At 50.0% G+C, this 11814-nt stretch overlaps 1 protein-coding gene across 1 annotated transcript in view; it reads right to left on the reverse strand.

Annotated features, from left to right (window-relative positions):
* Window positions 1-2690: 2690 nt before the first annotated feature.
* The window catches only part of SLC1A4 (solute carrier family 1 (glutamate/neutral amino acid transporter), member 4), a 23805-nt gene continuing 14681 nt past the window's right edge, over window positions 2691-11814 (reverse strand). The window contains exons 4-8 of the mRNA XM_006778536.2: window positions 9446-9612; window positions 6636-6869; window positions 5240-5434; window positions 4690-4824; window positions 2691-3839 (exon numbers count right to left, since the gene is read on the reverse strand). Coding sequence (XP_006778599.2) covers window positions 3602-3839; window positions 4690-4824; window positions 5240-5434; window positions 6636-6869; window positions 9446-9612 — 969 coding nt within the window. The 3' untranslated portion in view covers window positions 2691-3601. The remainder of the gene's footprint in view (window positions 3840-4689; window positions 4825-5239; window positions 5435-6635; window positions 6870-9445; window positions 9613-11814) is intronic.

The following is an 11814-nucleotide window of genomic DNA, read 5'->3' on the forward strand; positions in this document are numbered from 1 at the left end:
TGGGCCGGAACACAAAGGGACACAGGCTGGTTGGGAAACTTTCCTGCCACTCTGTGTCTGAGACCAAGGCTGACAGATTATGTTCCACGTACCAGGCACCTTGTGGAACACTTTACATATATTAACTCTTTTCCTCTTCACAATAGCCTATGCCATTGGTACAATCATTATTCCCATTTTAAAGATGAGGAGACTAAGGTACAGAGAGGTTATTGTGCCCAGGGTCACAAGCAAGCAAGTGGCAAAGCTGGGACTGGACCCCAGGCAGTGCACGATCCTCCTTGCTACATGGTTTACCCAGCGGTTCTCAACCTGTGGATCGTGACCCTTTCACAGGGGTTGCCCAAGACCATCGGAAAACGCATATATAATTACATATTGTTTTTGTGATTAATCACTATGCTTTAATTATATTCAATTTGTAACAATGAAATTGGGGGTCACCACAACATGAGGAACTGTATTAAAGAGTCGCGGCATCATGAAGGTTGAGAACCACTGGCCACTATGCCATTCACAGATGCCATCGGAAGTTTCCCTGAACAGGCTCAGGTGACCCCGCAGGTCACTGCGAACCTGGAAGAGGCAGCTTACAGAACTGCTCCTCTTGATATGGCCGTGTGAAAGCTGAACCAGCGAGTACTCATCTCAGCCTCCAAACACTCTCCATAACAGATTCAGGGCAGCTGCACGCCAGGGTGGGAACCTAAATTTCATTAGCAACAAGCCCCATCAGGCCCTTGATCTGGGCAAACTCCCTCCTCGTCTCTTGGGCCTTGCCCAGAAATTAAAATCATATTGTCTGTACAGTACGAAGAGCTGGAAATGTCCAGGCCAGAATGAGGACTTGTTTCGTCAGGAGCCTGAGGGAGTGGAAACTAGCCTCCAGCATGAGTTTGTAGGATAATCTCATTATGAGAGGTTTCTAAATTCCCTAATTGTGCTGGAATGTGGTGTCACTTAAAACGGGATTATACATAAAAGAATGGGCTGGGTGTGGTGGTGATGATGGTAGAGGCTCGGGCAACTGCCTGATGCAGGGACTTGCTGAGTAATTCAGGCCCGTTGACCTAGTTGTCCTAAAAAAACTTAACTTTATGGAAGTATGTGGCAGAACTCCTCGCTTTTCGCAAGAGCCCTGCTAGTGTTGAATGGGAGACGCCCAGAAGCATCTGGCCATCACCAGCCGGAAGCTAAATCAGTGACGGCCCTGCAGCAGCTTTGCTCACCTGAGCGGGCCTACCTGCCTCGGGGGTCCTGCTGGCCAACAGCTAGAAAATAAGTCACCTCAGTCACCCACAGGTCCTTGCCTAGTAAAGAGCTCCATCGGTATATGCCAGTTCAAAACACAAGAAAGGAAGACAGGAACGCAGATCCTCGTAGAAACACTGTATTCATCGTTGAAGACTGCTATGTTTAAGGCAAATGTCACACATACAAAACAGAGATGAACGGTACCGCAACAGTATTTACAACGAGTTACAAGAGAATCCTGCGGGAGACATCTTCAGACAATGAGAAAGTGGGACTTTTCCCAGCCAGGTCACTCCTGGTCGGATTGCTCTTGTGCACGGAGAAACAGACAGAAAAACAGCACCTACTCCCTCCCAGGGGAGGGGGTGATCACCATCGGGAAGAACCCTGCTTCAGGCCGAGCACTCTCTACTGCATTTCCAGGCACAGCATAGATAACGTGCAGTCACTGGGTCTCACTGCACAGCTCTAATGTCCTTGTTTTGTGAAATTCACCATTAGAAACAGGAAAATCAGGATGCCAAAGGGGAAAGACAAAATATACTAAAGCCTTAGAAGCAGCGAATGTCCATTTGCCGTTTGTAATCAATGTGATTGTCTCCCCCTCTGAAAACAGAAGGGTATCAGCAAGCTCTAGCCAGCCGGTAAAGGTTTTGAGACACCTCAGCTCAGTTCCTGGTCACTCCAGGCGTCACAGGAAAGGGGTGTGGCTTCGCTGGTTTAAAGGTTTCGGGGAGCTGGATCAGCTCTGTGCCTCCTGGCTCCTCCTCACCCCTTTGGCTGAGGCTCGGGCCTCTCTGATTTTACAACAGAGGAGTGGCGATCTCTGTGCCATCCACCCAGACTCATCGCAATGGAACACGTATCACAAAGGTGTGTGTCCCTTCTGCAGGGCCTGGGTGACAGACAGCGAAACCACAGCAACAGGGAAAACAAGGGAATGGCTGAGGGTGAACGTCTGGGAGCTCTGACGGCCTGTGGAGGGGGTGGCAGACACGGGGCCTGGGCCTGGGAGTCACCGGGAAGCTGGTACCTGGAAATGCAATGGCAGGGGAGATGGCTAGTTCATGACACCTTGGAGGACCTAGGAGAGGCTGCCTCTGATGCTGCTGAGGAAGTACACAGAGAATGAGCGGCGTGAGGAAGTGGCTACTGCACAGAAAGCAAAGCCCCATCATAAACGTTGTCTTCACCAGGAGACCAAGGGCTTTGGAGAGAGGTATCACTTAGGTAAAAAAAATAAAAATAAAAATAAATCTCTGGCCGTTTCAGTTCAGTGGTAAGAATGTCAGCCCATAGACCGAAAGGGCCCGGGTTTGATTCCGGTCAAGGGCACGTACCTCAGTTGCAGGCTTGATCCCTGGCCCTGGTTGGGGTGCGTGTGGGAGGCAACCAATTGATGTGTCTCTGTCTCCCCCCCCTCCCTTCCACTCTCTCTAAAAAATCAGGGGGTGGGGAGGGGGGGCATAGACCCTCAGGAGGATTAACAACAACAAAAAATAGTAGATTGAGAAACCAACCAGGGTCCTGCAGCAGAGTAGATGGCGAGGAAGCTATAGTGTTGTCAGAGGCCCAGGTCACGAAGCTGCAAGCTTCCCCAGGGCTGGGAGGAGAATGAGAATGTGTGTGTGTGTGTGTGTGTGTGCATCCTGTCTGGTTAAGATGCTTCCCTTTCCCCTGCAGGCTGCATTCCCGCTCCTTTCTTTGATCTCAGCACTGACAGTGTACTCAGTGCCTCTGACCAGAGAAGCCAGCAGCCCTGCCACCATCTGGAGTATTTCTAACTTGACAATGTGCAGCAGCGCCAGTCCACCAACAACCCTTGAACCAGAAGCCAGCTGCACCTAATTGAAAGCACAAACTCTAACACCCGGAGTCCCAGCTCAGCGAATTCCATTCAAGGCGAAGAATTTGGGAATTTTCCAATCACTAAGGCTCGCAAGGCAATGTGACCGATGACTGCAAACCCCCTAAGTTTGCCTGGAAAGCACCCACCGCAGTGACTGGGTGCAGGGAAGGGCACACCTGCATGTTCCCAAGCTTTGCCGAGCCTGTTGTTTCCCCGAGCCTGGCAGCTCGAGGGCGTGTTTCAGACGGACCCTGGTGCGCGCACATGGTTGCATCTAGATGGGGATCAAGCTGCATGTCTGTGTCCGAGTCCCCAGGAACCAGGTCTGGCTCAGCAGCCCACTGCCTGTGCTGAGAAGTGATTCACAAACCTGTGATTGGGCCAACACATTGCCCGGAGGCTTAAGTTGGTGAGGGCGGTGGGCGGCGCCCGGTGTCCGGTGCCTGGACTGACAGTGTGGGCACGACCGATGGCAGGCAAGCTGGAAGCCCAGCCCCATCACAGAACCGACTCCTTGGATTCCAGTTCCACGGCGATGGCAGCAGGGCCGCCCGCCGGGTTCTGGTGTGTCACCAGCGGTGACGTCTCCTCCTCTGACTTGCAGTTGGGGATGGCTTCCACTTTCACCTCGGTCAGTTCCTGCACCCCTTTCTTCATCGCCTTCTGATTCAGGTGGTGGAGAATGCCCGCACCCAGGGCGTCCCCCTCCACATTCACCACGGTGGTGGTCCGGTCCCTGGTGGGGAAGGAAAGGTAGGCGGTCCAGCCAATGCCACCGGCGGCAGCCACTTGGGGGCAGCCCCGTCACAGGGGCCAAGGCCACGGGCAAGCTGTGACCCTCCGGGGCCCCTGCTCTTACCCAGAGTGCATGCTCCTAAGGGCATAAGGCTTCACTTTAGGTGAATGTTCTTATAATTTTTTTTCTTATAAAAGTAATAGATACCCAGGTTCCTGGACTCTAAGGCTCATTTTCTTCTCCACATGCTCTACTGTCCAACACTAGTACTTCAGCTAACCTTCCCTATAAAATAGGTATCGCCCCTACCTGAAAAAGGAATCAGCACTCAACTCAAGGAATCAGCACTCAGAAACTGTTCTGTGTCTACAGGAACTCTGCCGATGGCCGGCCGAATCACACCTCCTTCCTACACCTCCTCCCCCGAGCCCAAGGCATTCCCATTAACCGGGTTCATCTTCCCTCTCCTCACAGAAATCACTCTCTGGGCATTTCTGGCCAAGGACTATCATTCCCAAAGGCTCACTGCACCCATGGCTATGACTCCTACGGAACCAACAACTTCCACAGATTTTAGTGCCCTCCCCCTTCTCCCCATGCTTTCCCGGATGCTCTAAGCAAGTTCTTGGGAATAATATTTCATGGTCATTCATGAGCCTCTGACTCATGTTGTTAACTTTTCCTAGCTCTAAGTTTTGTCTTGCCAGCTCAACTGCGGGCTCCTTCACAAGGCAGGGAGCATGTTTGAAGTTTCTCCACACGCCTCAGGTCGAGGGGAGTGCCAAGCCCCTAGGGAGCTCAAGACAGACTTTCCTTTGTTCCATGCCCTTAGGTAGGACTTGCTACTTACACAATCCAGTCCACAGCCAGGATCAGAGAGAGATCATGAGTGGGCAGCCCAATGGCCTCCAGGATAATGGCGATGGTGAGGACCCCTCCGGCCGGCACGCCTGCTGCTCCAACACTGGACGCCGTGGCTGTCACTCTAGGGAAGGCACAGCAGGGTCACCATGAACACAGAGCGTGGAGGGGGCACAGAGAAGTGCAGAACATGGCAGCCATGGCTCAGCAACGGAAAACCACATGACCCTAGACCAGCCGTGGGCAAACTACGGCCCGTGGGGCGGATCTGGCCCATTTGAAATGAATAAAACTAAAAAAAAAAAAAAAAGAAGACCGTACCCTTTTATGTAATGATGTTTACTTTGAATTTTCTGCCCGATGAGCCTGCGAGAGACAATGCACTCTCTCCAAGTAGTGGATTCACACTGTGCTCATTTCATAAATGCGATGCCGTGTCCTGGCCAGATGGGTACTTAGCAGGATTTTTCAAAGGAAATCACAAGAAATCCCTCAGGTTCTGACCCAGGCCTAGAGTTAGGAGGGAGGAATGAACTCACAGAATCGTGAAGATCTGCCCTGCCTTCAGCTCGATGTTGTTGAGCTGGGCGATGAACACGGTGGCCACACACTGGAAGATGGCCGCCCCGTCCATGTTCACGGTGGCCCCGATGGGGAGAATGAACCTGCTGATCTGCTTGTCTACACCGTTGTTCTCTTCGATACACTTCATCATGGAGGGGAGGGTTGCTGAGCTGGAAATGGAGACACAACCGACCCTGAGAACAGTGCTTCCAAGGGCAGCAGACCGCTCGGCTCAGGCCCTGGACCGGAACCACGAGCACCACCCTCGTTCCTGGCTTTCTCCCCCGGAACACAAGGAACATCACAACGGCTTCAAAGTTTCTGTCACAGCGTGGGTTTTTGTCAACTCCCGAAGCATTCAGAACCCGACTCACACTGACCTGCTGTGTTCCTTACCTGGATGCACCTGTTCCCAATTTCTCAAGAACCACACTTGACCTTGTGGCACAAAAAGTTCTCAAGAGAACAAAGAACTGTTGACTCCATAAGTGCACCTCCTCTCTTGACAAAAAAAAAAAAAAAAGTACATGGCAAAAAACCATGATGGTTTCTTTTCTTCTTTTAGGCCAAGGAGCAGAAATGGCTCTGAGCATTTGGAAAGAGTAACTGTGTTCACAGATAACTGGATAAACGAAACCTGTTCTCTCCAGCGGCCTCCGAGGAGGGCGGCTGGAGCAGTTGAGGAGCAGGTTTGTTTCTGTCGAAGCCAGAGAACCTCGCCTCCCTAATCCTTTGTACCAACACTACCTGGTCATATGACTGGCCCTTCAGGACGGGAGGAAGCATCGGTAGAGAGGCAAAAGCTAAGCAGGAGAGGGAAACAACGTGCTGCCGTCCTTGGAAAGTTTTCATTAATGTATTTAGAAAGCCCCCCACTTTTTGTGTGTGAAAGATTTCTGATAACGACAGGTGCATCTTTTATGCTAAGTTAGATAATCCTAGAGAGCTGAGCAGGCATCCCTCACCATGATGCCTTGGTTTATTTTCTAGTCATGCATCCAGAGGGAGACCTGGACAGGTAACATTCTAGCAACTTCCCTGCAATGCATTTTGAGTTAAGTGGCTGCTTTCTTTGACTCAGGCAAAGGGCTTACTAATTAGGGTGAGGACCACAGTTCCTATGGCCTAAATAACGTCAGGATGACTATCAAGGAGCCAGAAGAAGAAGAAACAAGGCAATTCCTCATTTTGGCAATCCCAGAAATCCATTTCCCTAAGAGCTGTGGGGCTGATAACACAACAAATAAGACCAATTTAGAGTTTTCAAAGAATGAAATATGTTAAGAGGCCAGCTGTGCATCTACCATTGGGCTCACCTGGTTTCATAGCAACACAGCTCAGAGCCATCAAGGGCTCCCGAAACCCACTCACCTGGAGCAGGTGGCAAATGCTGTCGCAAATGGTGTGAGGAGGCCCAGGAGGAACTTGAATGGGTTTTTTCGTGTGAAAACGAAGTAAATAAGCGGCAGAACAATTCCTCCATGAATAAAATGGCCCAACATAGACGTAAAGATGTATTTCCCAAGGCTGGTCACCAGCATGACAATGTCCTTCATTTCCACAATCTTGCTTCCAACCAGGAACATGATGCCCACAGGTACATACCTAGGGCATGAGCACAAGGTCCTTGTCAGTAAGAGTGATGTGACGTAGGGGCCGGGAGACGCAGGCCCTTCCCCACTCAACACAGGGACGTTCAACGAGGCGGCCTTCATCTCCCCCTGGGAGGATTCTGAGAATGAAAGGGATGGGCCCATTTTGCAGGCTGTGAAACTGAGTAAAATTGACATGACACGTCTCCATGGGTAACGGAGTCAGGATCAGAACCCAGGCTTCTTTCCCCTGGGATATGATGTTCTGAACAGATGGCTGTCACTGACCACAGGGACTCCCGAGTGGAAAGACAAGGAACTGCTCGAGATCACAGCCGCTGGGAATGCAGTCCGACTTTCGGCTTTGCTCAGGCTTGTTTCTGAAAACTTAGAGACACAAAAGACTAGTACCGATTTCGTAGAACTGAGACGAAGCTGGGGTTTTTGTGAGGCTTAAAATTCTTGGTGATTTGGGAAACATGATTCCGTGGGAGAAAGTCATTAACAATGGCCCTCTGGGAACACTCCTGGAGCGTGAAGGGATTTTTCAATGGCAGGACGAGAGGAAGGAAGGGAAGGAGCAAACCAGGGGAGCTGCAAAGAACCAAAGTCAGTTGTTTTGAATTTAATCTAAATTGAGGAAGAATTTTATAACCATTGGCTTTTTTTTTTTGATAAATTTTATTTATTTTTAAACGATTTTCAAAAATTGATTTTTAGACAGAGAGGGAGAGGGAGAGAAACATCGATGTAAGAACCAAACATCAATTGGCTGCCTCCTACATGCCCCCTACTGGGGATCGAGCCTGCAACCTGGGCATGTGCCCTGACTGGAATCAAACCTGTGACCTTTCAGGTCTACAGGGTTAGAAGTCAGTTCAGTTCCCTTCTTCAGGTGGAGAGAGGGGGCAGCGGTTGGAGGGGGATAAGAGCGACCTCTGAAAGTGCTGGCAAGTTCTATTTCTTGATCTGGATGAGTGTTTGCTTGTGACAGTGATAATTCATTAAGTGATAATTCATTAAGTTGTGCACATGTTTTAAGTACTTTTCCATAAAAAAAGTGAAGGCTGGGGGCAGGACCTGGCAGGAGATCTACCTCTGTGTAGTGGTTACTAGTCACTATCAGTGACCATGTCTTTTCTTTTAATCCAAATTTTGGGAAGATTTTAGACAAAATAAACAACAGAAAACAAACAAACAAAAAAACCCAGGAAAGGAACTGACCTGTGATGACAACACTTTTTCCTTCCTGGAACTATTTCTCTCCCCAGAACAACAATCATACGAACAAAGTGTCATGTTTGCAATGATAAGAGTCAGCCTCTGGAATGTTGGTTGAGCAAGAAAATGTGGTTGAGCAAAAGAAACACCACCAGTGGGGGCTTTGGACTTGGCCTCCCACCCAATTCCAAACTTTCCTACCAAATTCCAGGCTTCTCTCCTGGAATTTGGTCAGTTCAGGTGCCACCTCAATGCCATTGAGAGAGAGAAGTTCTGGGATATGTAAGGATTGACAGTTAGGAAAATGCTTTGTGCATGAAAGGATAAACTAGTTTCCTGACAATGAATGGATAGATGCTAAAATCCACAGAAATCTGGCCTGAGTGAAACAGCAGGATGAAGCTGACGAGGGATGGCCACTGGAATTAGTATAATTTCTGAGGAATCAGGTCAAAATTTTACCTTTTAGCCAAAAATCAATCTAATAATTTTGTATTAAACAATTACATTTTCATTAATACTACCTACAGAAACATTTAGGTTAAAAAAAAAGAGACTATTCCAAGTTTACATATGCATGAATCTGTCCTCCATGTAGTGAAATATGGTAGTAAAGGGCCCCTCTGAAGCTTTAGGTCTATCAGTTTAAGATAAATAAGCCTTATTTCACAGAGCAGATAGAAAACTTATGGAATTCATTGCTCCACAAGATGATATGGGCATCACATATAATATGGGATGATGGTGTGAACCCATAAGTAGATCACTGATGATCTATATATATAAAAGCCTAAGTGACTGTCTGATTGTTTGACCAGTAGCTATGATGCACACGGACCACCAGGGGGCAGATGCTCAATGCAGGAGCTGCTGAGCTGTGGTTACTTGGCAGCTGTGGTGACTTGGCAGCTGCAGTTCTAGGGTGACGCACCCTAGAGGAAACAGAGAGGAGGGAGCCTGATTCTGGGGTGTGTCACCTGAGAACCGCCCTCTCATAATCAGGGACCCCTCGGGAGATGTTGGAGAGCTGATTTCGGCCCGATCCCTGCAGGCCATGCTGAGGGACCCCACTGGTGCATGAATCCATGCACTGGGCCTCTGGTAGAACCATAAGGGGTCACTGTGGGTGCTGAAGAAGTAACTGGTAACTATGGTACATGCCTGATTCTCTGAGGTCCTGGACAGGAGGGGAAACTGCCTCCAGCTCTATCACACCAGGACCCACCTGGGGGTGCATCAACCACATACAGAGCCCTGGGCCAGGTGGTGACCCAGAGGTGACCTAGAACAGCAGAGTCAGGTTCTTTTCTGGATGGAGGAGAGATAAGAGGGAGGGTTGACAGCAGGGGGGAGGGCAGCAAGACTCACCACATAATCCACGACACCAGCACCATTGTCGCCTCGTTGAAGGCATTGAAGAAACGGATGAGCTCTTCTCCTTCAGAGCCTAGTTTCTTTAGGGCCACTCCTAACATGAGGGCAAAAAGGACCAATCCCAGAATGTTCATCCCTTCGACCTCGGTGCCAAATGGGATCTGCAGGATCAGAGTGGACACAGGGTCCAAATTTACAACATATGATTGTAAAGATGCATTTGCTTTATGTCTCCACCAGGCTGAAACACTATACCCAGAATGAGAAAAGGTTTGTATTTTCTTTAACCTTAAGTGATTTCGCAAATCAAGAGGTAGGAAAGTCAAGGGGGAGATGGAGTGTAAGGCTACAGAAAGTCAACAAAAATTTCACCTAGTTGCTAACTCTAAAAGCTGTTCAAAGACGGCAAGGATTGAAGCAGAAAGCAGTGAGCTCCCTGTTACTGGATATATTCAGGTAGAGGTTGGACAAACAATCACTTCAAAGGGTGGCTTTTAAAAGAAGAGCTTGTTGCTGAAAAGTTCCTTCAGATCAAGAATTGATGCCTATACCTTCACCTCCTAAATGTCAATAATTCTTTGCTGCTAGGCTGTTAGGATGGCCTCTGAGCTGACGAATTTCCCAAGATTTTACAGGGTTGACATGGATCTCTTCAGGGTATTTGTTTCTAAATCACTGACTTTAAATGTATAGTAAAATGCACTCTTTATTTTTCCAGTAATGCTGAATCTCACGGCTGCAAGTATATGTTAGGCAGGCATTTTACTCCATCAAACACATTATGAAATTCTGAACAGGAAACATGCCGGTCAGCATGGTGAAAAGCACAAAGAGCATTTTTGCCAGAGTTCTAGTCTGACTTCTAGTCCCATCTCTGGCATTAAATAACTTCTCTGAGCTTCAGGGTCTTCATCTGCAAGATGACGTGAATTGGATTTAATTCATAGCTTTCAACTTTCTTTTTTAAGTGGAACTTTTCCTTCAATCACAGAAAGGTGGGTAGTACTCGGAGTCCCTCAGCCCTGAGGAGGTAAATATATGGAAAAAGTACCCCCTTCTTCCTAGACAGTTCTGGGGATGGACTGAATAATCTTTGAGGTCCCTTGTCCCTTCCTGCTCAGTGTCTGGGAAACAATACGTACTCAAAAATATATGCGTGAATGAATAATGGCTAGAGTAAGTTAAGCCCCTAGAACAAGTTCTATGTGTAGGGGTAGGGTAAATCACCTATTAATGATATTTCAGGATAGCAGAAGGGTGTTATAAAATACTAGAGGCCTGGTGCATGAATTCGTGCACCGGTAGGGTCCCTTGTCCTGGCTGGCGATCACTGGGGCCGATGGGGGCCGGCTGGCCAGGGAGGGACCGTGGGAGGTTGGCTGCCTAGGGAGGGACCGCAGGAGGGCTCCAGGGTGTGTCCAGCTCGTCTTGTCCAGTCCCGATCGACCAGACCCCAGCAGCAAGCTAACCTACTGGTTGGAGTGTCTGCCCCCTGGTGGTCTACCAATTGGTCAGACACTTAGCATATTAGGCTTTTATATATATAGACTAGAAGCCCGGTGCACAAAAATTTGTGCACTGGTGGGCGGGGGTGGGGGGGTGTCCCTCAGCCCTACTTGTGCCCTCTCATAGTCTGGGACCCCTCAGGGGATAACAACATGCTGGCTTAGGCCCGCTTCCAGGTGGAAGAGGGCAGGCCCAATCCCTAGGTGCCTGCCCCGCAGCTCCTGGTCGGGTTAAGAGTAGGGCCGATTGGGGAGTTGGGGCGCACACCCTGTCATGCACAGAGCAGGGTGGATCAGGAGGTTGCGATGCCACCCTCAATCACGATCAGGGTAGGGCCGATTGGGGGGTTGGGGCGCTCCTCCCTGTCACGCACAGAGCAGGGCCCATCAGGGGGATTGGGGAGCTCCCCCCTGTTGTGCACAGAGCAGGGCTGATCAGGGGTTTGGGGCACTCCCCCGTCACACTCAGGGCAGGGCTGATGTGGACGTTGTGGCTCTACCCTGTCTCACACAGAGCAGGGCCCAGGGGGGAGGGGGGGTTGGGGCGCTGCCCCCTGTCACACACAGAGCAGGGTCGATCAGAGGGTGGGGGCACTGCCCCCTGTCACGCACAGAGCAGGGCCCATGGGGGAGGGGGGGTTGGGGCGCTGCCCCCTGTCCCACACAGAGCAGGGCCAATCAGGGGATTAGGGAGCTCCCCCCTATCAGGCACAGAGCAGGGCAGATCAGGCGTTTGGGGTGCCTTCCCCTTTCATGAACAGAGCAGGGTGGATAGGGAGGTTGTGGCCCCGCCCCCTGTCACACACAGAGCCACAGGGCGATCAGGGAGTTTGGGCGCTGCCCCCGGTCACGCTACTC

The sequence above is a fragment of the Myotis davidii genome, unplaced genomic scaffold (genome assembly GCF_000327345.1).
Source record: "Myotis davidii unplaced genomic scaffold, ASM32734v1 scaffold6, whole genome shotgun sequence".
NCBI lineage: Eukaryota > Metazoa > Chordata > Mammalia > Chiroptera > Vespertilionidae > Myotis > Myotis davidii.